General features: G+C 39.4%; 1 protein-coding gene across 4 annotated transcripts in view; it reads right to left on the bottom strand.

Annotated features, from left to right (window-relative positions):
• Nucleotides 1-25,855, bottom strand: part of RALGPS2 (Ral GEF with PH domain and SH3 binding motif 2) — a 287,833-nt gene that overhangs the window by 53,497 nt on the left and 208,481 nt on the right. For all 4 annotated transcript variants that reach the window (XM_054038029.1, XM_054038031.1, XM_054038032.1 and 1 more), the window contains 5 exons: nt 22,764-22,901; nt 22,200-22,290; nt 19,371-19,438; nt 12,490-12,625; nt 9,310-9,461 (listed from right to left, as the gene is read on the bottom strand). In XM_054038029.1, the coding sequence (XP_053894004.1) occupies nt 9,310-9,461; nt 12,490-12,625; nt 19,371-19,438; nt 22,200-22,290; nt 22,764-22,901 (585 nt within the window). The remainder of the gene's footprint in view (nt 1-9,309; nt 9,462-12,489; nt 12,626-19,370; nt 19,439-22,199; nt 22,291-22,763; nt 22,902-25,855) is intronic.

Genomic DNA, 25,855 nt, shown 5'->3' with positions numbered 1-25,855 from the left:
CTCTAGCCAGGTGTCATCCAAGTGGATGGGAAATCACCTATCAAGTGACCATTCTTTGGCAAAGAAGGGGAACAGGAACAAACACCAAGGAACCTCTTTCACCACCAGACTTCTTGTCTCCATCCTCATAGCGTGAATAAACTTTATCTTGGGGTAACTCTCAGGAAAATGCATTTCAAAGGGTGACTGAGCTATAAAAGTGAGTGGCAAAAACACCCCAAGTGATCTTTCCCTATCCATATCTTGCTCTTTCATCTAAGAAGGTAAAAGAAAGAGACTTTGGACTTTTGCAGCAGATCCTGGCCTGACCATTTGGTGAGCAATGTTAATGGGAATATGTGGTAAGGAACTTCACCTTGAACCAAGTTTAATTTGTTAAACTTTAGTACTAGGAAGCATTTTATCGTCATATCTCTTGTAACCATTTCTGACTTTAATGACTTAGGTTGTAAGTGAACGCAAGTATATCTCCTCGTAGTTAAATAAACTTGTTAAATCAAAACTAATTCAGTGTTGTGAACTGTGTGGGTAACTCTGTTTAAGGTAGTTGTATACTGATCCCCATAGAGGGCCAATGGACCTAAAGGAATACTCTAAGGAATACCTGCAAGGCCTTGAGTAATGGCTATGTGCACAGAAAAGGAGTTTGCTCGCACACACAGTATTCTCTGTATATACCCCGAAAATACTGTTTGATATAGAGCTTACTTTCCTTTAATGCCTTTGAACTCTATTGTTCAAATCACACTAATCCCTATATGTTTTGGCTTTGAAAAAAAAAAATTCTACAAGAAAAGGAGTGTTAAAATCAAGTCCAATTAAGAACTCTAATGTTTAATGGTAGCTTTACTAAGCCGGTAACCTTGTTTCTCCCTAACTTCTTTCCTTATTTTTACATCGATTTAATTTCATAAACAGCAATAAACACATCTTTAGTGTGACGGCTACATTATTTGAGTGACTGAAGTCCCTTACTCTTAGTGTCCTATGCCCGATAACACCAACTAACTGTAAGCAACTCAGAAATGAATATACCCTGTTGTATCTTTATATTTAACTTTTTAATGCATTAACCTATTTCTTCTTAAACTTTTTGGTGAGGGCTTCTTAGCCAGACAATGCTTTAAAACAGTGTTTCTCTACCTTTTTGATACCAGGGATTGCCTTCCTAAACTGTCCAGGAGATCCCAGGGACTGGTGCCAGTCCACTGACTGGTCGTTGAGAAATGCTGCTTTAAAAGATTTACAAATTCCTCAACATCACATGTATTAAAATTTTCTTTGCATTCTAGCAGTTTCCCCTTTTTCAGATAATTGAAAATTTGTATCTGATCTTTTGCTTTAGATTTAACTGCAAGTTTCTGAAAATAAAAAATAATCCTTGCTATAACACTATTATTGCAAAGGCTAAATTAATTTTTGGGGATTGTATAAGTAAGGTTTCATTTAAAAAATTTGAGAAACTGTCCTATTAATAGCAATTTTTTTTTAAAGATATGATTTGCAGTTTAAGAGAAAAACAGGCCTTGGGTCAGTGGTGGCTGGAATAGTTTGGTGCCTACATCTATTCATTTTTTCCCCTGCTTTTTTTCCCTTTTCTTTCTACAATGTATAAAGACTGTCTAAAAGGGGTTTCCTCTCTTTTTTCTGTATTAGAAATTCAGGTTTTGTCTACCCTGTATTTTCAACCCCTACAACAACTGGCCAGCAAGCCGCGGCTGGCAGTTCAACCCAATCTGCGGCCGAAACCAAAAGGAAAATTTGAGAAAACTTATCATTGGTGTATGGAATGTTCATACCCTCATGGATCGAGAAGCTGTTGCAAGACCTGAGAGAAGGACAGCCCTCATTGCTCGAGAACTTGTCCGTCATAACATCGATATAGTGGCATTAAGTGAAACAAGATTGCCTGGGGAAGGTTTCTTGAGTGAACCAGGAGGTGGTTGCACCTTCTTCTGGAAGGGTAAGACTGAGACAGAGGACAGAATACACGCCGCTGGTCTGGCAATAAAAACCTTATTGATGTATCAACTCCCAGACCTTCCAGTGGGTATCAATGAAAGATTGCTGAAGCTACGCTTCCCACAACATGCCAAACATCATGTCACCATCATCAGTGCATATGCACCCACTTTAACATGCTCTGACAACCCAAAGGAACAATTCTAAGAAGATCTCAACAGACTGATCAAGGCCACACTGGTAACAGATAAACTACTCCTACTTGGAGATTTCAATGCCCGAGTCGGGGCTGACAGCAAGAACTGGAAATGAGTAATCGGGCCACATGGTGTAAGCAAAATGAACAGTAATGGACTACTACTTTTGAGTCTTTGTTCTGAAAATGACCTGACCATTACCAACACTCTGTTCCGACAAGCGGGCAAATACAAAACGACGTGGATGCACCCTAGGTCCAAACAGTGGCATCTGATAGATTATGCCATTGTTAGAAGGCGAGACATCCGAGCCGTACTGATTACTAGAGTAATGCGAGGCGCAGAGTGCTGGACAGATCACAGATTAGTCAGGACGCCTCTTCAACTCTACATCGTTCCTTCTCGGCACAAACGCCGTAAGCATGTGCGACCTGCTTTCAATATAGCCAACCTGAAGGATGCTCAATGTTTCAACAAATTCCAGAAGAGTCTTGATGACAAACTGACATCCCACGGACAACTGATCAGTACTGTAACTGAAAAGTGGGACCAGTTCAAGCAGATAGTGACTGACACAGCAATAACATCTCTTGGACCAAAGAAAAGAACACATCAGGATTGGTTTGATGAGAACCAAGAAGAAATATGCTCAGCATTGGAAGTAAAGAGAAAAGCCTTTATCGAATGGCAGAATGACCCCTCCTCAGTCTCTAAACGGGACCATTTCAAGTACCTTCAGAGCAAAACACAGAAAGACCTCCGTCAGATACAAGACAACTGGTGGGAGAGCAAAGCCAAAGAAATTGAGTACTATGCTGAGACCCACAACTTAAAGATGTTCTTTAGTGCTATTAAGACTGTCTATGGACCATTTAAACCAAGGACCACCCCATTGCTCTCATTAGACAACACAATGCTGATTAAAGATAAAGAAGGCATCAACGAAAGATGGCGAGAACACTTTAGCAACCTTCTCAATAGACCATCAACCGTGAGTAATAATGTCCTTAATGAAATTCCACAACAACCTGCTCTGACAGATCTTGACTTTCCACCCGCTATAGATGAGATTAAGAAAGCTGTTAGCCAGATGAGTTCAGGGAAAGCTCCTGGAAAAGATGGGATACCAGCAGAGATATATAAAGCAGCAGATCCAGCAGCGTTCCACAGCGTGATCATCAACATCTGGGAGGATGAAAACATACCACAGGACCTTCGCAATGCTACTATTGTCTCTCTTTTTAAGAGCAAAGGCAGCAAAGCAGAATGTGGAAACTATAGAGGCATATCCCTCCTCTCTGTTGGAAGGAAGATCATCGCCCGCATCATCTTGAACCGCCTAATAGCCAGTATTTCCGAGGCAAATCTATCTGAAAGTCAATGTGGTTTTCGACCTGGCCGGAACACAGTTGACATGGTGCTTGCTGTCAGACAAATACAAGAGAAGTGCATTGAACAGAACATGCACCTGTATGCTGTCTTCATAGATCTGACAAAGGCATTTGATACCGTCAACAGGGAAGCCCTTTGGACCATTCTAACACGACTTGGCTGCCCGAGAAAATTTGTCCAGATTATATGCCTTTTTCATGACAGCATGACAGGCGAAGTACTGTCTGATGGAGTCACATCAGCCCCCTTTAACATCGCCAACGGCATGAAACAAGGATGTGTTCTTGCTCCTGTCCTATTTAACCTGTTCTTTGCATGTGTCCTTAACCATGCACTGAAAGATCTGGACCGAGGTATATACCTGAAATACTGGCATGATGGTTCACTTTTTGACCTCTGTCGCCTGAATGCAAAGACTAAGACAGTGCAGAAACTCCTTCTTGAGGCACTCTTTGCTGACGACTGTGCCCTCATGGCTCACGCTGAAAATGATCTTCAGCACATTGTCAACAAGTTTGCTGAGGCCTCGCAACTTTTCGGACTAACTATCAGCCTCGGAAAGACAAGTTCTCCATCAACCTGCACCTGGATCAAATGCTTCTGTCCCGAATATCTCCATCGATGGCACTCAGCTGAAAGTAGTGGAGAACTTTAAATATCTGGGTAGTGTCATAACCAGTGATGGATCATTGGATAATGAGATCAATGCACGAATATCCAAAGCAAGCCAGGCACTTGGCTGTCTGCATGTCAAAGTTTTAAATCACCACAACATCCGGATATCAACAAAACTGCTTGTGTACAGAGCTGCTGTTCTTTCATCTCTTTTGTACGGGTGCGAAACATGGACACTATATAGGCGTCACATCAAGCAGCTCGAAGCATTTCACAGGTGCTGCCTCTGCAACATCATGAAGATCCGCTGGCAAGACAAAGTGTCCAATCTCGAGGTCCTCGAGAGAGCCCAGATGATAAGCATCGAAATGATGATCATGAAGTCACAGCTACGTTGGACCAGTCATGTCAGCCGCTTGGATGCCAACAGAATCCCCCGCCAGCTTCTGTATGGTGAGCTCTCCCAGGGCATCTGACATATAAGTCATCCACGGAAACGTTACAAGGACACCATCAAAGCCAATCTGCAGTACAGCAGTATCAAACCTAGAGACCTTGAGGACACCGCCAGCGACAGAACACAGTGGCGTGCAACAGTCAGAAATACCTGCATCGCCTTTGAGGAAGACCGCTGCCGGCATCTACAAGAGGCACGTGAACGACGTCACAGAGCATCAGCAGCGCATAATTCACTGACCGCGAACTTCCCATGCACAATCTGCAGCAAAATGTGCACCTCTAGAATTGTCTCGTACAGTCACCAGAGGGCACACCATAAGACCAACAACTGATGATCTGCACAGATTTGTCATCATCAGATTCGATGGACTACCAAGGATTTTCTGGCATAATCTATGGATAACTGGACAACCAGTAGGATCATGACACCACAAGTACCAAAGTAGTGAAGCTTGATTAACTGAGAAAGGATTTTTAGTCACAATACTTATTATAACTGCTGTGTGTGTTTGATATACCTCAAACACTTGAACAAATATGAAAAATGTCTTTATGAAATATTCAAATTTACAACCCCTTCAATTAAGGCATGAGAAAGGTTCTACTCTAGTTGTCTAGTCCTCCAAAGAGATCTCAAAAACACAAAGGAAGAAACAAGACTTTGTATGCCTTAGATATCTAAGATTAAAAAAATTAAAATGATTTAACAAACCACTTTTATACATCCTAAAGCAGTAAAAAAAAAAAGGGGGGGGGCACAAAACCCAACCTTCCCCCCACTGCACATAAGCAGGAAATATTTATCTCAGCTTCGCACTCCTTTTCACCCTGCTCAAAAGGAGCTCAGCTACAAAACTGAAACTCACTTTAACTTATTAAACTTTATCTAGCTAGCCAAGTTTTCTTTAAATACCCTAAATACACCATTTTACTCTATCAACTCAACAGGAAACTCACTTCACCGATTCAATACCTCCCGTAAAATACCATCTTCTTAAATTCTTCTTTTATGCGTCCTCTATATTTGGTCTTTCCAATGGCCTCAAATGGATCCTTCTGGCAAAATTTTATAACTATTGTTAGCTTCCTCAAATACTTCATCTGAAAAACCTTTAAACATCCTTGCATCTATGCAACATACTGTGCTTGATACTAGTCAACATCCCATTAGTTTTCTTTACTGCTAATAACTACCAGGCTCAGAATTTAAATTTGACTTGTGCAGGCTTTTAAAAAAATGGGCTTCTGTACTTATTTGCTACTTTGTAATGCAGAAAGAAGGCCTGAAAGGTTTTCAACCTTCGAAATATCAGAATGGCAAGTTTGGTTTTCACTGATTTGGCTGGATAACCTCAGAGATCTCAGGGTTGTTTACTGTGAGCTCTAATACCTTGACTGAAAGTATGAGGGTGCTGAATCTTTAATATAGGCTTTCTATATCCAGATGTTCATCACATAAGTGAGCATTAATAAAAACAAACATGCAAACAAACCCGACAGTTTAAAAAAAATATTCAGACTAAAATTTCCTCCCTTTTTTGACTCCAATCACCATAGACCATCTCTAGCCTAGAGGGCACTTGAATTTTTAACCTACAACACAAGTGGAAAGAGATCTTTTTCTCAGGAAAAACATTTCAGCCTTCTTTAGATATCATGAAGAAAAAAAGGATAAGACCAATTTTTCTTTGGGGATCCTCTTTAAGTTTACAGCAACTGAGGACCTGGCCTAACAATTAAACAGCTCTGCTGAAGTTAGGGATGGAGCCAATTTACCCCTGCTGAGTCTGTTATTAAAATAAGAACTTTTCCCTACAATATTTTAAATAAATTCAGGGCTACTTAAATTTTTCTTATCTTGCACACTGTTTATACTCAAGGGAATCATTTTACAGAGATTTACCTTGGGTCAAATTCATAATTTATGTAACTCCATTGACTAACAGCAGCAATAAATTTGGTCCATCATATTTCATATTCTACTTAAGTTTATAAGACCGCTATATCACTAAGTTCTACCACCACCTATTCTGGCATCTGTAAATTTTAATACACATATTTGACAGCTTTGTCAAAATCATTAATAAAAGTGCATCAGTCCAATGCAAGTATCCTATGGGATAAGGCTACTCACCAACTTCTCAGAGACCAAGCTCCCAAAGTGATTCAGCTCTATCCTATCACAAGGCCACCATAATGGGTTTTAGAATTTATTTTTTAGTTGGAACACCAATTAAATTACAGACGGTTGCCTAACAAAACAAAACAAAAAATCTAGAATAAAGAGTACCAACATCAAGAAGACAGAGAATGTCAACCAGTAGTATACATCTGCTGATCGCAATACTACTGTCAAAATGAGAAAGACAATGTGTTATACTGTTCATGAGAGATAAAATATACACACAACACATTGGATAGTGACTGTATGCCCTGGATTTGTAGTAACAACCTAAAAATGAAACTTGTGTATTCACAGCCCTCAGTTATTTCCTCAATTTATGCCCTTGCCATAAGCTCAGTTAACTTATATGTAGCTTTATGCAATACCAAGCATGAGACCGAGGTTTAGGAGAAAAGAAAGTCATTTATTTGCATGTTCAGAGGTGACTTTATCTTCCTGTTCCTAGGCCTCAGATTTGATTTCCCAAAGCAGTTTGCTTGTGACTTAAGAGGATTCCAAACACCTTAACAGTGTACTCCAGGGGGCCGCATCACACAGCAGTTCTGTGGAGTTCTCTCCTACTGGATAGGGTCCCAAAAATAGAAAGCCAATGTATGTACTGTAACCTATCTACACACACCACTTATTTATAAAAATATAATCTCATTTGGAATCCAAGTATTTCAGGAGTGTGACTTAATAGGAAAATTCATAAAAATGTTCATACTACAATACATATTTTTATTTAAACTTAAACCTGAAAAGACACTGTTCTTATAAAGAGACGCTTTCTTGAATTAGTTCAGTTGAAGTTAAATATCTTTCTCTGACCCTGTAGCATTACAGCTTCTGCCACCATAAGAATAAGGACTGGAGTTATACTTGAGAAACTGGAACACATTGGAGTAAAGACTGTTGTCTTTGTTTAAGGCAGGAATATACAGACAATAACGATTCTAAAATTTTTACCACTTTCCTCCAGGAGGAAAGGTCAGAGGAATTAGTCTGAAATTAGAAATGGATTTTGGGCCCAAAAGAATTTCTGCAAGACTGGATGGACTATAATCATATTATAGTATTGTTTGAATTTTAAATGGACAAAAGCTGTTTCTTATTGACTGGTTGAACCATTTGGATTTCACACTCAACCATAGACTCCCAGAGGTACACATCTAGGACTTCACCCCTAAAAAACCCCCCTGCAAAACACATCAGTGACCACCCACTATAGTAAATGCGTGAGTGGGCAAATGGACCAGACAGACAAATATAACAGAAGTCACACGGGGAAAGGAGCAGAAAGAGACAGAGGAAAGTGAAAATTTTAAATTTCTCAAAATGTGCCAGCTCCCCTTCAACAGCAACAGAAGTGCCAGTGACTTTTAATGCAACCTTTATTTTATACGCTAAATTGAGAATTACATAGCTAAAACCTAATCCTGAGAGATGCTGAACAACTGCAACTCCTGAAGTCGTCAATGAAGGTCAGCTGAACATAGATGCTGGGGCATAAAATGCTACTTAAAGGGTAGCTTGGCTCCCGGATAATAGGAGGAGGGAAAAAGAGTCTAAGGATTAGTCTTCACTACAGTGCTACATCGGTGCAGCTACATTGGTGCTCGTGTGGACAGCGCTTAGGTCAATGTAACTTGCATCGCTCAGGGGGGTGGCTTTTTCACACACCTGAGAGAGACAAGTTGCATCGACTTAAGCGGTAATGTAGACAAGCCCTAAATTATGCAGGAAAGTTTAGAAACAAAAATTGGTAGAAAATTTTAACAAGAAACTGTCTCCTCTTATTTTGAATATATTTATTGTTTTTAATTTTTTTTTATCACCACATATCCTACTAGGAGCTATTTCTCCCAGTAGAAGGATAAAACTTAAACTCCCTTATCCACCAAAATTGTTTTCAAAACCTGGAATTCAAAATAATGAGCAATACTCTATTACGCTATAAGACACACAATTAACAGACAAGTTTCTCATGTAGTTTAATGGGTGAAGCCTGCACCTGAAACTTGCACCAATAATTTACTAATGCACACTCAGTATGTGCTTATCTTAAACATGTGAAGATTACCACCTTCTCCAGTAAGAAAACTTACTAGATAGAGGTTTTCTTTTCTACAATTTAAATTTGTGTTGTTAATTCAGTATTACATTTTAAATAATGATCAGTGCCAAAAGGCAAAAAGTTTTAATTTGGGATGATTTGAACAAAGGATTTGCTTGGGAAAATATCTGGAAAGAAAGTGGTAAAACAATTATTGTTTGGATGCATCACTGAATAGGTTTAAAAACAATCATCTAATAATGATCTCTCAGCTGTAGTTCAGGTCATGCCATTTATTCGGCCACTTTTCACACACAGTCTCCCCGCCCCCACTGCACATTCCTGCCTACCTTTGTTCTAAAACGCTATTATGATTTTATAATAGTCCTGCTGGTACACACCTTCAAGTCAACTGTACTAAAACACATTTTTACTAGCACAGCTACATTTTAAAAATGTCTCACCTATTGAAATTCCACTCGAAAGGGTGGAGCTCTCTGCTTGCCCTCTGGATGGGGCATGAGGTTCCATGACACTGTCGTCCAATAGGTGTCTTGGTCCTGCGTTGGGGAATGTTGCACTTTTAAACTCTGCTGTATTCATTTTGTGTATGAAACTGGAACAAATGAGGATACAAATATTCTTAATACATTTCAACAGCCACTGCTTCAAGGTATTAAAGAATAATACGTAGTTTGCTGTGCACCCCTTGATAATTTAATTGGGTCATTGACAAAACTCTAGTGGTATAACTCGCATGGGTTATTAGTACCAAAACTGCACAATGCCCCTGAGGACCGAGGGATGACTGTTGCTTGAAATAACATTTATCTGAATGAAAATGAAAGTGCTTTAATTTAATTATAAGAACTTTGAAAATTAACTGTATTTTATATGCTAGGGACAAAATGAGGTCACGTTAGCCTCATACTTACACAGATAGATGTCATGTTTTTAAAGCTTTCACATGAAAGAGATGAATTAGAGAATAATCTCTAGAACATGCTCCTTGAGGTGACAAGGGAACTGAGGAGACATTGACAGAGTTTTTGGGTATATTTTCAAAAGAAGGGTAAGGAGGGTTGCTCAGCCATGGAACAGATTTAATTATAGCTTAAAAGGAAGTTGACTATCTGCCTCAGCAAAAGGTAAGTGGCATGTGAGATATAAAGCTGGTCTAGAAGTTTTTCTGCATGGGTTTTTAAGAGTAGTCAATATGAAAGAGCAAATAAAAACTCCATGATTTTTAATTGGACTTTCAATATATTTTTTTTTAAATCAAATGCTTCATGAAGGAAGAATGAATCTGCTTCTCTAAAAGAATGATGTAAACAGGACCAAAGGCCAGAGTGTCAATGATGCAATTGGACCATATCTAGCTCAGAGTGGAGCAGAAGGGGGTAATAGCACATTGGAATGTCAAAACTCAATTACGTATCTTGGTGGAAAATGCCTCCATTAAAAAAAAAAAATCCAAATGTTTTAATTAGAGACTGACTAGAGACTATAGCAAAGGGTACACTGGGAAACAGAAGTCAAAACTGAGAAACTTTATGCTGACATGGGACAAGTGTTACTGATTAATGGTCTGCAGTGCCAGGGGAACTCCTTCATGAACAATAGTCAATCACAGCTCATCAGAGCATTGGGGAGAGCAAACCAACACCAGTTGCTTCCGACAGCTAGAACTTCTGAGTTCCTGCCAGCTCTTCCCACAGATGCAAGAGCCAGTGTGTAGGAATCCATTGAGACTTGTATTCTCACTGTAGTGTAGAATTCCTTACCTATATAACTATTGTTCTCTAAAAGTAACGTTCTACACAGAACTCCATATTTTAAGTTCATGTGGAATTCAGAACTGCCTAAGGATACAGAAAAGTACAGATCCTGTCCCATCCAACTCTACACAGAAGTCTTGAGCTATAATGGGTACACGAACACATAGTAGCTAACTTCTCATTATAAGCTCTGTTAGAGCTACTGCCATGAATCTCAGAAGCTAACAGGACAAATCTCAGCTCTTCAAGAACTATGAATACACAAAAGGAGTGTTCGAAGAAAAAATGAAATGAGCAGTTTATCATTTCTCTGTAGGTAAACATTGTTATTGCTAGAGACTACTGAGCTAGAAGAAGTTCTGAAACCAGTCAATCATTTGGGATAAATTTCCAGTGCAGTGCACAGAGATTTGGCTCTGTGACTCGAGTTGCCATTAATGTGAGTCTTGGAGATACAGTGCTGTGTACCAATATTTGGTAAAGTATATATATAATAAATTCTACGTGGTTCCTTTAGAGCAGGGGTAGGCAACCTATGGCACACGTGCCGAAGGCGGCACGTGAGCTGATTTTCAGCAGCACTCACACTGCCCTGGTCCTGGCCACTGGTCCAGGGGGCTCTGCATTTTAATTTAATTTTAAATGAAGTTTATTAAACATTTTAAAAACCTTATTTACTTTACATACAACAATAGTTTAGTTATATATTATAGACTTATAGAAAGACCTTCTAAAAACATTAAAATGTATTACTGGCACGCGAAACCTTAAATTAGAGTGAATAAATGAAGACTTGGCACACCACTTCTGAAAGGTTGCCGACCCCTGCTTTAGAGTTCTGTTAGGACAGAACAAATCTGAGAATGGCTTTATCACAACTTTTAAATCGACAGTCCCACTAAAGTGTGTTTGCCTGTTACAAAATTAAGGAGCACAAAAGTCCAAAACAAAAAGTTTTTTTCTCTCCATTCTTTTGGGATAGAGGGGACTTCATTGCATGTATAGGATGTTTTTCTTCTTTAAACAGCAATTGTAGAGGTTAAATTTCATGCGAGCACGTTTACAGAAAGAAATAATTTAACATGTCTCATACAATTGGAGATAATTAGTTCATCTCAAAACATTAAAAGCTGGATGCACTAGTTATGGACTCAATTCCTTTCAGGTATAATTCATGGAAGGCATAAGGGAAAGGAGAATATTAATTAGAAGGATAACTGATTAAAAAGGATCTAAACACCACGTGCTTAAAAAACTATTAAAAATCTACTACTTGAAGTACCATACTAAATGAGCAACCTTGTGAGACAGAATTATTTCAGCTTCACATAGAGAAAGGTGCTCTGGTTCTAAGCAATCATATTGTACTTGGCAGATTTGGAATCTTATGGGATCTGCTCTTGAAAATTCAAAAAATAAAGGAAACCCAAATTGCTGCAGGTAACAAGATGCAATCCATGCAAGCTCTTAAATCACATAAGTATCAGGACCTTTATTATTTTTACTTAAAAAGCAATTTTATGTTAAGTGTGCAATGAGGAAATCCAGGTCAGGTACTCTAACTGAGGAAGATCTGGTTCATCGTTTCCTGAGTCAGGCTCACTCACAGAAGGCGAGCTGTAAGGAACACAACTTTTCAGAGGCAAGCAGTAAGACATCATAATGCAAGTTAAAAAAAGCTGATTAACGAATGGACAAACCCTGTTTCTTGCATAAATTCCTTCCAGAATAGGAGCTGTGTTTTGTGATCTTTATATAGAAAGATTGCTAATTAAGTACTTCACTTTTTAAAGCAAAAGCTTTTGTTGTCAGAAGACAGTCCAATATGTAAATACTCAAACTTGTAAAAGTAAATAAAATGCTGACTTGTAACCCAAGCTGTGACATTTCCTATGCCCATGTGGTATCAGGTTCCTAGGTGATGGGGGAGTTGGTGGGAGCAATGCTCCTTCAGCTGCAACATTTTTCCGTGCACTTTGTGGAGATGCTCCCACTTCAGAGCCTGTGAGCAAAGGAAAAATAGAAAATTCCAACTGAGCATGAGAAATACCAGTGTGACTATTACAAATGCTATTTACCAGCCCTCCAAAAAAACCCAACAACACAAGGTTCATATCTTTCTAAAAATTGTATAAGATTCTTTCTGAGAAAATACTGCAGAATCTTGCTAAAGTACAAAATTAAAATTCAGTTTAAGAGGAGCTGATAATTATACCTCTCCCCCGATATAACGCGACTCGGTATAACACGAATTCGGATATAACGTGGTAAAGCAGCGCTCCGGCGGGGCGGGGCTGCGCACTCTGGTGGATCAAAGCAAGTTCGATATAACACTGTTTCACCTATAACACGGTAAGATTTTTTGGCTCCCGAGGACAGCGTTATATCGGAGTAGAGGTGTATTGTTAAAAAAGCGATAAGAATATAAAATTTGAGTCTTTTAAAAAGTCAAACCATTATACTATACATTCCCATTAGACAAGTAATGTGTCTTTTGGCATACTCTGATACAAAGGAAGCATCTAAAAGGAATAAGGAAAAGGTTTCTTTTGATCTTAACCTTTTCATCTTTATAACATAGTTTTACCATTAAGTAGTTATTCCTCCTAACATCATTGTGAACTAAAAGGGCTTTTTCTCCATGACACAGAGAGGGAAGCAACCATAAATTTTATTATTCTATGTCATTTTAAAATAATATTTATTCTTATTAAAATAATAAATATGTTAAAAAATCTGGAGCATTACAAAGGCAAAGCAGAACCAAGTCAAGTCTGTTGGGAATGGAGAAACTGGCTGTATAGGAATTGATGGGTATGTCTACACTGCAATTAAAAACCTGCACCTGGCCCATGCCAGCTTCCTCGGGGTCACAGGGCTTGTGCTGCGAGGCTGTTTAATTGAGGTATAGACATTCAGGCTCGGGTCTGGGACCCTCCCACCTTGCAGGGTCCTACAGCCAGGACTGCAGCCCAAGCCTGAATGTCTACACAACTCGTTAGCTCAAGCCCTGCAGCTCAAGCCCTTAAACAACCCCTTAGCTCAAGCCCCGTGAGCCTGAGTCAACTGGTTGAAGCCAATTGCAGTGTAGACATACTGTATAGCACATTTACATATTGTTTGTTCTTTAGATAGTTGTCTTAAAGCCACAAATAAAACAGGAGAAGCAGATTCAACTTTAGCTTAATAGGTAGCCTTACTGGTTTTGAATGCAATGGTGCCCAATCTGATTTCTTATTTACAAAATATTAACTTTGCTATTTCATTACACAAAGATCAGGAAATTCAGATTCAAGATTCCAATCACCATCTTAATTCTGTTCCTTTGCTTGTATACACTAAAATAGTGTCTTTAAGGAAACTGTGGAAGATCATGTCAACTAAGGCTGAGATGGAAATAGGAGACAGACTGGTTGAAAATCTCTGGGTAAGGATAAAAGGGGTAAAAACAAGGGTGATGTCATGGTAGGGGGTCTACTACAGACCACCTAAGCAGGAAGAAGAGGTGGACGAGGCTTTTTTAAGTAACTAACAAAATCATCCAAAGCTTAGGACTCTGTGGTGAAGGGGGACTTCAACTACCCAGACATCTGTTGGGAAAACAACATAGCAGGGCACAGATTATCCAAGAAGTTCTTGGAATGTATTGGAGACAGGTTTTTTTTTTTTTATTTCAGAAGGTGGAGAAATCTACTAGAGGAGAGGCTGTTCTAGATTTGATTTTGACAAATAGGGAGGAACTTGTTGAGAATTTGAAAGTGGAAGGCAGCTTAGGTGAATGTGATCATGAAATGGTAGAGTTCATGATTCTAAAGAATGGTAGGAGGGAAAACAGCACAATAAAGATAATGGATTTCAAGAAGGCAGATTTTAACAAACTCGGGGAGTTGGTAGGTAAGATCCCAAGGGAAGCAAGTCTAAGGGGAGAAACAGTTCAAGAGAGCGCCCAGTTTTTCAAAGAGATATTATATAGGGCACAAGAGCAAACTATCCCACTGCATAGGAAAGATAGGAAGCATGGCAAAAGACCATGTTGGCTTAACCGGGAGATTTTCAATGATCTGAAACTCAAAAAAGAGAGTCCTACAAAAAGCAGAAACTAGGTCAAATTACAAAAGATGAATATAAACAAATAACAAAAAGGACAAAACGAGATTAAATTAGCTAGAGACATAAAGGGTAATAAGAAAACATTTTACAAATACATTAGAAGTAAGAGGAAGACCAAGAACAGGATAGGCCCGTTAGTCAGTCAGTGGGGAAAAAGCAACAGAAAATGTAGAAATGGCGGAAGTGCTAGATAACGTTTTTGTTTCATTTTTCACCAAACAAGTTAGTAAAGATTGGACATCTTTTGCACTGATATGGCCTCAACTGGAGCACTGTGTCCAGTTCTGGGCACCACATTTCAGGAAAGATCTGGACAAATTGGAAATAGTCCAGAGAAGAGCAACAAAAATGATTAAAGGTCTAGAAAACATAACCTATGAGGGAAGATTGAATTGGTTTATTCAGTCTGGAGAATTGGGTTTATTTAGTCTGGAGAAGAGAAGACAGAGGGGTGGGGGGCGCGGAACATGATAACAGTTTTCACGTATAAAAAAGATTGTTACAAGGAGGAGGGAGAAAAATTGTTTTCCTTAACCTCTGAGGACAGGACAAAAAGCAATGGGCTTAAATTGCAGCAAGGACAGTTTAGGTTGGATATTAGGAAAAACTTCCTTACTCTCAGGGTAGTTAAGCATTGGAATAAATTGCCTAGGGAGGTTGTGGAAACTCTATAATTGGAGATTTTTAAGAGCAGGTTAGAAAAACACTGGTCAGGGATGGTCTAGATAATATTTAGTCCTGCCATGAGTGCAGGGGACTGGACTAGATGACCTCTCAAGGTTCCTTCTAGTCCTGCAACTCTATGATTACCCAAATACAATTTTTTTAATGCATCCTGTAACCTTAGAGACACATATGCTAGTAATTATCTTGGAGAACACATGGAGGATGCATGAGGTCCCAGAGAACTGAGAAGGGCAAACATAGTACCTATCTTTAAAATGGGGAACAAAGAGGACCCAGGGGACTATATACCAGCAGCTTAACTTTTGATACCTGGAAAAATACTGGAACAAATTAATAAACAATCATTTTCTAAGCACCTATAGAATAACAGGATTGTACGTAATAGCCAGCACAGATTTATCAAGAACAAATCATACCACACCAACCTGATTTCCTTCTTTGACAGGGTTATTGGCCTAGTGGATAGCAGGAAAGATGTAGACATGCTATACCTTGATTTTAGTAAGGCTTTTGAGAAAGTTCCACATTACATTCTTGTATGCAAATTAGGAAAATGTGGTGTAGATGAAATTACTACAAGGTAGTTCCAAACCTGGTTGAAAGGCTGTATTCAGGGAGTAGTTATCAATGGTTTGCTGCCAAATAGGGAGGATGTATCTAGTGGGGTCTGGCAGGGGTCAGTCCTGGGTCCAGTACCATTCAATATTTTCATTAATTATTTAGATAATGGAGTGGAGAGTATCCTTCTAAAATTTTTGGATGACACCGGCTGGGAGGGGTTGCAAGAGCTTCAAAATGACTGTGACAAATTGGACAATATCATCAACATGATGATATTCAATAAAGTGCAATGTACTACACTCAGGAAGAAAAAAACAAATGCACAACTACAAAATGGGCAATAATTGGTTAGGCGGTAGTACTGCTGAAAAGGATTTGGGGGTTATAGTGGATCATAAACGGAATACGAGTCAACAATGTGATGCAGTTGGTAAAAAGGCTAATGCTGTTTGGGCGTATATTAATAGGAGTGTTGTAAATAAGATATGGGAGGTAACTGTCTTGCCTACTTGGCACTGGTGAGGACTCAGCTGGAGTACTGTGTCCAGTTCTGAGCACCACATTTTAGGAAAGATATGGACTAACTGGAGAGTCCAGAGGAGAGCAACAAAAATGATAAAAGGTTTAAAAAAATGGGCATATTTAGTCTTGAGAAAAGAAGACTAAGGGGAAACTTGATAAGACTTCAAATATGTTAAGGATTGTTATAAAGACAGCGGTGATGAATTGTTTTCCATGTCCACTAAACATAGGACAAGATGTAATGGGTTTAATCTGGAGATTTAGGTTAGCTAGAAAGGGAGATGTAGGTTAGACAGCACGAAAATCTAACTACAGTAGAACCTCAGAGTTTCAAACACATCAGTCAACCACACATCTCATTTGGAACTGGAAGTATGCAATCAGGCAGCAGAAAAGACCAAAAAAAAGAAAAAAGCAAATGCAGTACAGTACTGTGTTAAATGTAAATGACAAAAAAAAAATCAAGGGAAAGCAGCATTTTTCTTTTGCATAGTAAAGTTTCAAAGCTGTATTAAGTTGTTGTTCAGTTGAAAACTTTTGAAAGAACAACCATAACGTTTTGTTCAGTTACGAACATTTCAGAATTACGAACAACCTCCATTCCCGAAGTGTTTGTAACTCTGAGGTTCTACTGTATAAGGATAGCTAAGCACTGGAACAGGCTACTAAGGGAGGTTGTGGAATAGCTGTCATTGGAGATCTTTAAAAACAGGTTAGATAAACACCTGTCAGAGACAGTATAGGTATACTTGGTCCTGCTTCAGTGAAGGAGACTGGATTAGATGATTTCTCAAGGTCCCTTCTTGCCCTACATTTCTATGATTCTAAGATTCTATGTACCATAGCATTTTCTCTTACTGCATACCCTGAAGCTAAATTTTAATAATCGTTTTCCTGTAAAAATGTGTAATGTTGAAAAAGTTTATTTCTAAACTAAATGTGCATTATTTCAGAGGGTAAATTGGCTCACAGGCCCTGACCTGTGGTTACACCAGTTCCTTACATAGGCTGAATCTTTTGCTAGTTAATCAGATGTCTTCTTTAATAGCATTTATTTTATAATATATTAGGAGCAGTTCCTTAATATATTAAAAATGTTTATTTTAAAGAAATAATTGTACTTTCAGTCTAAGGCCTGGTCTACACTACGAATTTAGGTCGAATTTAGCAGCATTAAATCGAATTAACCCTGCACCTGTCCACACAACAAAGCCATTTTTGTAGACATAAAGGGCTCTTAAAATTGATTTCTGTACTCTTCCCCGATGAGGGCAGTAGCGCTGAAATCAACATTGCCAGTTCGAATAAGGGTTAGTGTGGACGCAATTTGATTGTATTGGCCTCCGGGAGCTATCCCACAGTGCACCACTGTGACCACTCGGGACAGCAATCTGAACTCGGATAAATCTCCAAGGCCATGATGGACAGACTATAGGCTGAGCAAGTGCAGAATGGTGGTTCACTCTACTTCCCTGTAAGCCAACCGCCCTCCCCTGCCCCCTTTGATCTCTGCTTGCAGAGGCAATAAAGTCAGTGTTGTTTCAAATTCATGCATTCTTTATTACTTCATCACACAAATGGGGGGATAACTGCCAATGTAGCCCGGGAGGGGTGGGGGAGGAGGGAAGCAATGGGTGAGGTTGTTGTACGGGCACCCCCTAGAATGGCATGCAGCTCATCATTTCTGCGGGATGTCTGGGGCTCTGACCTGGAGCGGCTGCTTGCATCTGTGGTTCTTTAGTAGGCTTGCCTGATATTCTAGGCAGCACTGAATCTCTATTAGACAAAACTTAAAGAAGAAAATGACCTGGGGGTCATTCCCATTTTTGTCTAGGCACCCCCGACCCACCTCACGGAGGCCGGCCAGGAGCACCCATGACAGCAGCAGATGGTACAATATGACTGGTAACCATCTTTGCTAACTTGCAAAGGAAAGGAGCTGCAGCTGCTGCTGTGTAGCACTGTAGCACCGCGTCTGTCAGCAGCATCTAGTAGACATATGATGACAGTGAAAAAAGGCTGAACGGGCTCCATGCTTGCCGTGCTATGGCGTCTTCTTGGGCAATCCAGGGAAAAGGGTGGAACATGATTGTCTGCCGTTGCTTTCATGGAGGGGGGGTTGACTGACGACATTTACCCATAGCCACCTGCGACAAATTTTTGGCCCCATCAGGCATTGGGAGCTCAACCCAGAATTCCAATGGGCAGCGGGGACTGCGAGAACTGTGGGATAGCTACCACAGTGCACCGCTCCAAAAGTCAACGCTTGCCACGGTTCTATGGACGCACACCGCCGAATTAATGTGCTTAGTGTGGATGCGTGCACTCTACTTTATACAATCTGTTCCCAAAAATCGACTTCTGTAAAAACGGAGTAATTTCGTAGTGTAGACATAGTAGATTTTCAAAAGCACCCAAGTGAATTAGGAGCACAAGTCCCATTGAAAATATTTGAACTTGTGCTCCTAAGTCCCATAGACTCTTGAAAATAACACCATAAAACATTTTTAAATGTACATCTTGTATGCTGCAGATCAAACAAGATATACACCTTTGACAGGTAATTGTTCCAAGAAAGAAAAGGTATTTAAGAGGGAAAACAGCAAATATGAAGTTATTTAGTGTGACATGGCAGACAATGAATATTTAAATTTAAAGTTAAATTTCATATTTAAACCAAGGAACTGACTCAGTTTCCTATGACAACAAGAGTCTACTTACAGAACAAATTTAGAATTTTTATGACAAATACGTTTTGTAAATCTTTTATCGCACTTCACTTTTAGGAAAATTTTTTGTACTAGTAACTCAAAGGCAGTGAAGAATGGATTTCAAATTTCGATGTCTTCTGGTAAGTAAGCATTTACCTACTAAATCTTCTCTGGAAGCAGCAGAACGAGGGGTGCTGGTTCCTGGCTCTATCTTTAATGAAAGCCTGCATTAAAAAAGGAATAGAAGTTAAAGTGTTAATTTATCAGGAACCTGAAGTGTTTTAATGTAAAGCTTTGAAAGCTACAATATTTGTTGGCTTATGCTGCAAGAAGTTTTGCTATCACAAGTGTAAGAGAGGCTATGCACATGAGCAATTTCAGATATGCATATCACTCACTAGCAATTAAAAGGGGGCAACAACCAACCCACTTTTTTTCTTTTACTTAATCCAAGTTTATATTTATTGTACTTGATGTTCTGCTTTCTACAGCAGTGATGAAAAGAAAAAGGCATGTGCAGGAGTCACAATAGGCAAAACCATTTGTAATCCTCTGTTTTAATTTGTTCTGAAACCCCCTGTAACAGTGGCTCTCAAACTTTTTTACTGGTGACCCCTTTCACATAGCATGTCTCTGAGTGCGACCCCCCACTTATAAATTAAAAACATTTTTTTATATATTTAACACCATTTTAAATGCTGGAGGCAAAGCAGGGTTTGGGATGGAGGATGACAGCTTGCGATTCCCCATGTAATAACCTCACGACCCCCTGAGGGGTTGCGACCCCCAGTTTGAGAACCCCTGCCCTATAAGTTTTAACCAATAAGAACATAAGAATGGCCACACTGGGTCAGATCAATGATCCGTCTAGCCCAGTACCCTGTCTTCAGACAGTGGCCAGTGCCAGATGCTTCAGACGGAGTGAACAGAAGACAACAAATTTATCAAGTGATCCACCCCATCTTCCAGTTCCAGCTTCTAGTAGTCAGAGGTGTAGACACCCTCAAGGCATGGAGTTGCATCCCTGACCATCTTGGCTAATAGCCATTGAGGGACCTATCTTCCATGAACTTATCTAATTCTTTTTTTGAATCAGATATACTTTTGGCCCTCACAACATTCCTTGGCAATGAGTTTCACGGGTCAACTGAGTGTTGTGGGAAGAAGTACTTCGACGTGTTTGTTTTAAACTGCTACCTATTAATTTCACTGGATGACCCCTTGTTCATATGTTATGTGAAGGGGTAAACATCACCAGTGAAATGTGCTCTACTATTTTAAAAACAAATGAAATATCCTTCTGTAGATTTTTGATACAATATATAATCATATTGACTGGGTTAATAATTCAAGCTGTTTACTTTTCCATGATGTCTTCAATACTATTGGAAAGCTGCAAACTGCTTTTTGCTGAACATTTTGATGAACTGACCATTTTTAAATTAACATGAAGTTAGGAAGAACTTTTTGGAAAATAAAAGTTTAAAGGTTTGTTAGCCACAGGAATAATTTATACAATATTGTTAACATTTTAAAATTACCAGTTCAATACAGCTTCACGAAAAAGGAAACTGTTTAAGTACTTTTTCTTCTGAGACTTAATTTTAAGTAACTATCTTAATTGTGGATAGTTACCTTTCTGACCCTTCACCTGTCACAGAAAAGGGGTAGTTTTCCTTTGAAGAGAAAGAAAATGCTACAAGATTTAAGTATCAATTGGTTTTCTCAAAGTAGTAATGGCCATCTCCTTTCACCTTGAAGAGACTAAACTTATTATCTCCACAATTTTCTCAGTATACAAAGGCATATGCACTGCTAAAATCATATTCCTCATTCAGTTAAACCACATGACTCCATTGACTTTGCCTAGTCGATAAAATGAAGATAGGAATCGCTACTTTGGACCAATTCACTATATCTTCTAGTCCAATATCTAATCTCTGACTGTGGTCAGCACCAGATGGTTCACAAGAAGGTGCAAGAATCTCTAATGAACAATTATAGAATAGCTTCCTTAGAATTCCATGGAATTTTCTTTCTAGCTATCACCAATGATTGGCTTATGCCCTGAAGCATAAGGATTTATATCCCTTATAATTTTTAATCTCTCCCATAAACCTATGGATGTTCTATAGTTACTTAGATACATGTAGTTCTTTTTGGAATTCTGCTAAGGTCTTGGAATCAATTATATTTTGTGGCAAATGAGTTACACAGGTTAATTAAGTGTTGTATAAAATTTAATTTCCTTTTATCAAATGTAAATGTATTTCTTTCCATTCTATCAGATACCCCTCAGTTCTTATATGAAAAAGTGTAAAAAGGAGTGCCTAGTTTACCTTTGCTATACCATTCATTACTTTGTATATCTTTATTACCTTATATCTCCTCTCCAAACAGTTCCATCTTTCCACTCTCTCCTCATATGCAAGTCTCTCCATGCCTGTTATTTTCATTGTCTACTTCTGTATCCCTTCTATTATGCTTAAAGGGTTTTCCAAATAAAAAAAATTCCACTCTGCATTTTTAATTCTTTCTATTGTTACAACACCTAAAATTACTGAAATAGAGTAATGAAAAAAAAACTCTGCTCTGATCAGTTTGTTTACTTTCTGCCTTCAACAGCATTTTGCAGTTTTACAGCAGAGTAAAGATACTATACTGGATTTTTTCCAACTTTAATGTTTAATTTTCTTAAATATCTATCCCTCAAACAATAACATAAAATAAAACGTTTAAAGGAAAAATTTAAGACACGACTACTGTTGCTTATTTTCTAACTCCAATTTCTTCTCAGTCTCCTTATAGTAAAGAAAGAGAGACTTAAGAGAGTGGCAGCATTGAGGTTGGATTCATTTACCTAAATGAAAGCAGGGTCTCTCTTGCCTGCTCATTATTGTATTCAAGGTTTCTGTTACATAAAACTCACTTTTTTAGAAGGGAAAAGAAAAGGTTACCTAGTCAGTTGTAGAATTTTATACTTACTTGTAATTGTCATCTTCCACAAACTTTTGTAGCTCTTCTATGTATTGAACTGAGTTCAAGTATTTTTGGACATGAGGCAACAGAGGAATATCTAGAGAAGAGGCAATATATCAGTTATCACTATGTCATTCATCATTAGACAAAGGGAGTTTCTTGAAAACATCTGCATACAAGCAGATATTTCTCTTGCTGTCTTTAGTTGGGGCCATAAAATACAATGATCCCTCACCACTGTTTTGCAGTTTTTTGTTCCCCCTCATCCATAACCATGCCTGGGCTGACCTCCCCTGCACCCAAGGAAGGCCAGATCTTCACAGCATGTATTTTGAAAATACAGAAGAGATAAATAGAGGATAAGTAAGTCTCATTCTATCTCTGCCTGCTGACAGGAGAGATAACCCAACAATTCCAGAATTTGGTTTTAATAAGGTTTATGGTTTTAAGATGGGAATGGTACATTAATTGGTTAAGACTTATTAAATAACAGCTTGGTTGAAGATGAACATTTTTATTTTATTAGTTGCCCTCAATAATACTGCAAAAGAAATAAATGAGCTAGATTACCATATTCACAGGACTGCTGAAAATCTGAGATTATTCTAAGTATGTTGTTCATTAAATTTGATCTTTGCTCGCTTTCCAGAATGCTCCCTGTAGATGGGTATGCGGAGTCAATATACGTCAAGTCCGAGAGATAAATACCTGAATGAATAAGATTAGAGTGAATATTTCCTTTATTAAATGTTTCAAATTTAAAAGAAAAAGCAATTAATTGAATTTGAATGTACTTCTGCTCACACTTACTAATGTGTACAAGGATCCACTGTGACATTTAATCTTTGTCTTGTTCCAGGAGCAATGGAGAAAAAGCCCTGTGCCTGCAAGAGCTCTTTGCTGGTTTGTGCCTCAAGGAGGCACAAATAATATTGCTTGGAAATGTTGTGCCACCCCTTGGAGGATTCAATAAGTACTCCCCTTCATCACTTGTCCAGTGGTTTTGCCTCACTCCTTTCTCAGCCCTATTTGCAGTGAACAGCTCCAGCAGCAGTACTAGCTCAGTGAAATCTTTGCGCTTTCCGAGTGTAAGGACTTGCATTCTCTCCCAGGGGTGAAAGTAACTTAAAGGACTTACTAGTACGCCAGAGTCCTGAGTGGGGGCCTGGACTCAACTGGAAGAGGTGTGGCCTCAACCGGAAGAGGTGGGGCCTTTAAATCAAGATTTAAAGGCCCCGGGGCTCCGGCTGGGAGCCCCAGGGCCTTTAAATAACCCCCCAAGCTACCAGCTACAGAGGCAGCTGGAAACCCCGGAGCTAAGGGGCGATTTAAAGGGCCCGGGGCTCCTGCCGCTATGGGGAGACCTTTAAAGCACCGCCGCAGCCCTGCCACCGCTACCCCTCCCCTGGGGCTCTGGCAGCCGGGCTCAGGCGGTGCTTTAAAGGGCCCGGGGCTCCCCGCAGTGACAGGAGCCCCGGGCCCTTTAAAGCCCTGTCCGAGCCCTGCTGCCTGAGCCCCTGGGTAGGCGGCAGGGCTCGGGCGGCACTTTAAAGGGCTGGGGCTCCCCGAAGCGGCACGAGCCCTGGGGTAGCAGCGGTAGGGCTCGGGTGGTGCTTTAAAGGGCTCCCCGCAGCGGCAGGAGCCCCAGGCCCTTTAAAGCACCAGCCTGGGGAAGCTGGTTCGGTCTGGTACGCCATACCAGCTTACTTTCACCTCTGTTCTCTACACAGGGGCCAGGCACAATGGAAGGTTGGAAGCTTTCCTTGTGTATTATACAGGGACCAGGCACAATCTGACCTTTAGTCTTTGACAGTGGAAGCATATTAACATTTCAGAATCTGCAAAGTAAGTATCAAACTATGTGCAACTATGCCAGGTCTCATTTCTAAACTTTTGTCATCCCAACAATTAATCATCATTCACTTGACAAGCCTGTAGGGGTATTCAACACAGAAGGTTCAAAAACATGAACTTTGTTAAACGTTTTCAATGTGATAAAATCTAATAAGATGTAAGTTTTTATCAGGGGAGATTAACTAACCATTGGAACACTTTTCCAATGTGGTGATTCTTCATCACCAGCATGTATGAAACCAAGACTGGATGTTTTTCTAAAAGATATAATCTATTTCAACCAGGAATTATTTGGAGGCAGTTCTATGCCTGTTATATACAGTTATCAGACTGGATGATTAGCTTCTGGCCTTAGAATCTACGAATATTTAATTCCCCCAACTCAGCTGTGTTGAAACACACCAACAGAAAAATCTCCCTTTCTATGCCAGCAAAAAAGAAAAGAAAAGCTTCTCAAATTGCAGCAACGGGAAAGCGTTTGCTAGACAAAGAGTATACACAAATTGAAAACTGATTAGGACACTTGGATTAACACCCTCCCCCCATAGGTGATGGAACTAGGGCTGATGGGAAGGAGGGGTGGGCTGCCACATCCCCAGGCTTGAAGTGGTTTCCATCATATACAGGGTTTACAGTTTGCTTCAATGGCTTTCAGCACCCCCACTATACAAACTGTTCCAGGACCCCTGCCTCTCCCCCACACTTTGTAAAAGCTCTACAGGATCTTTAATGATTATGAGTGTTTAGTGTCTTAATTCCAAATCTCATCTTTAAAGCTTCCATCTTCTTCCTTCACCACTGGCAACTTCATTATTCTCTGTCCCAAAGGCTCAAAACTTTGAAGCTAAAAGCAAGCAGGATTTAACAGCAGCATTAACATGTGTGAAGGAGGGGGGAAAAGCAGTAAAAGAAGACATCAAAGTCCATGTATTCCTCTCCATTTCCACTTTCAAAGCCTTGTCCCAGCCCTGACCATTTATTGCTGCAACAAATGCAACACTATTCCCTCTCACCAACATGACACTTGCATCACATTTCCTTTAATTCCCTTGCATGTTGGAAGAGGGGCCCTCACTATCTACAAATAAGGTGGGTGAAGAATGGACTGTAAGGAGTGGAAAAAAGGCTACTGAATTTCATCTCCATCACAAGGCTGGCTGAGTTATCAATGCAAAGTGTCATGCTTTGTGTGGGGATGGGTGAATTTCATTCTAAATATATACATGCCCCAATATAGCCACACAATTTTTAAATTCATTTCACTAATAGCTTATTTGTTACACAAGAATTCAAAAGTGCTGAAAAGGTAGAACCTTGAGTTTTTCCTCTATCAGGGATAGAGGTAATATCAAACATCTGTCTAGGGTAAGGGCATGATGATTATGCATGGGTTTTATCCCCTTGACATTTTGCCATTATTTTTTATTCATGATTTAACAGCAGGTTGCTATGTATCATAACTATCCCTAATGCCTTTTTCCACTAAAAACCAGTAAGCAAAACTGTGCACAACTATGGGAAAAATGAAAGTCTTTATTTCTGATGAGTTTGAAGACATTTCTCTCCAATTCCCTCATTTTGGATTCTGAAGTAGAAAATGCTTTTGTTTCAACTGCTTTTCTACCACACTGGTTGCGTAGATCTCTTCTCTTGGTTTGAACTTTATGTCTTCTATTTACCACTTCTACATCTACTGCTGTTTCAGCATCTGGTAAGAGCTTCTCATGGTCTGCACATTTCACTGTAGGGATGCACACACATACTTACACCCATCCCCCCCAGGAGATATCCATATCATAAGAAAATGT

The sequence above is a fragment of the Malaclemys terrapin genome, chromosome 8 (genome assembly GCF_027887155.1).
Source record: "Malaclemys terrapin pileata isolate rMalTer1 chromosome 8, rMalTer1.hap1, whole genome shotgun sequence".
NCBI classification, from domain to species: domain Eukaryota; kingdom Metazoa; phylum Chordata; order Testudines; family Emydidae; genus Malaclemys; species Malaclemys terrapin.
Note: the sequence above shows the minus strand (reverse complement) of the source record. Positions and strands in the feature narration are given on the sequence as shown.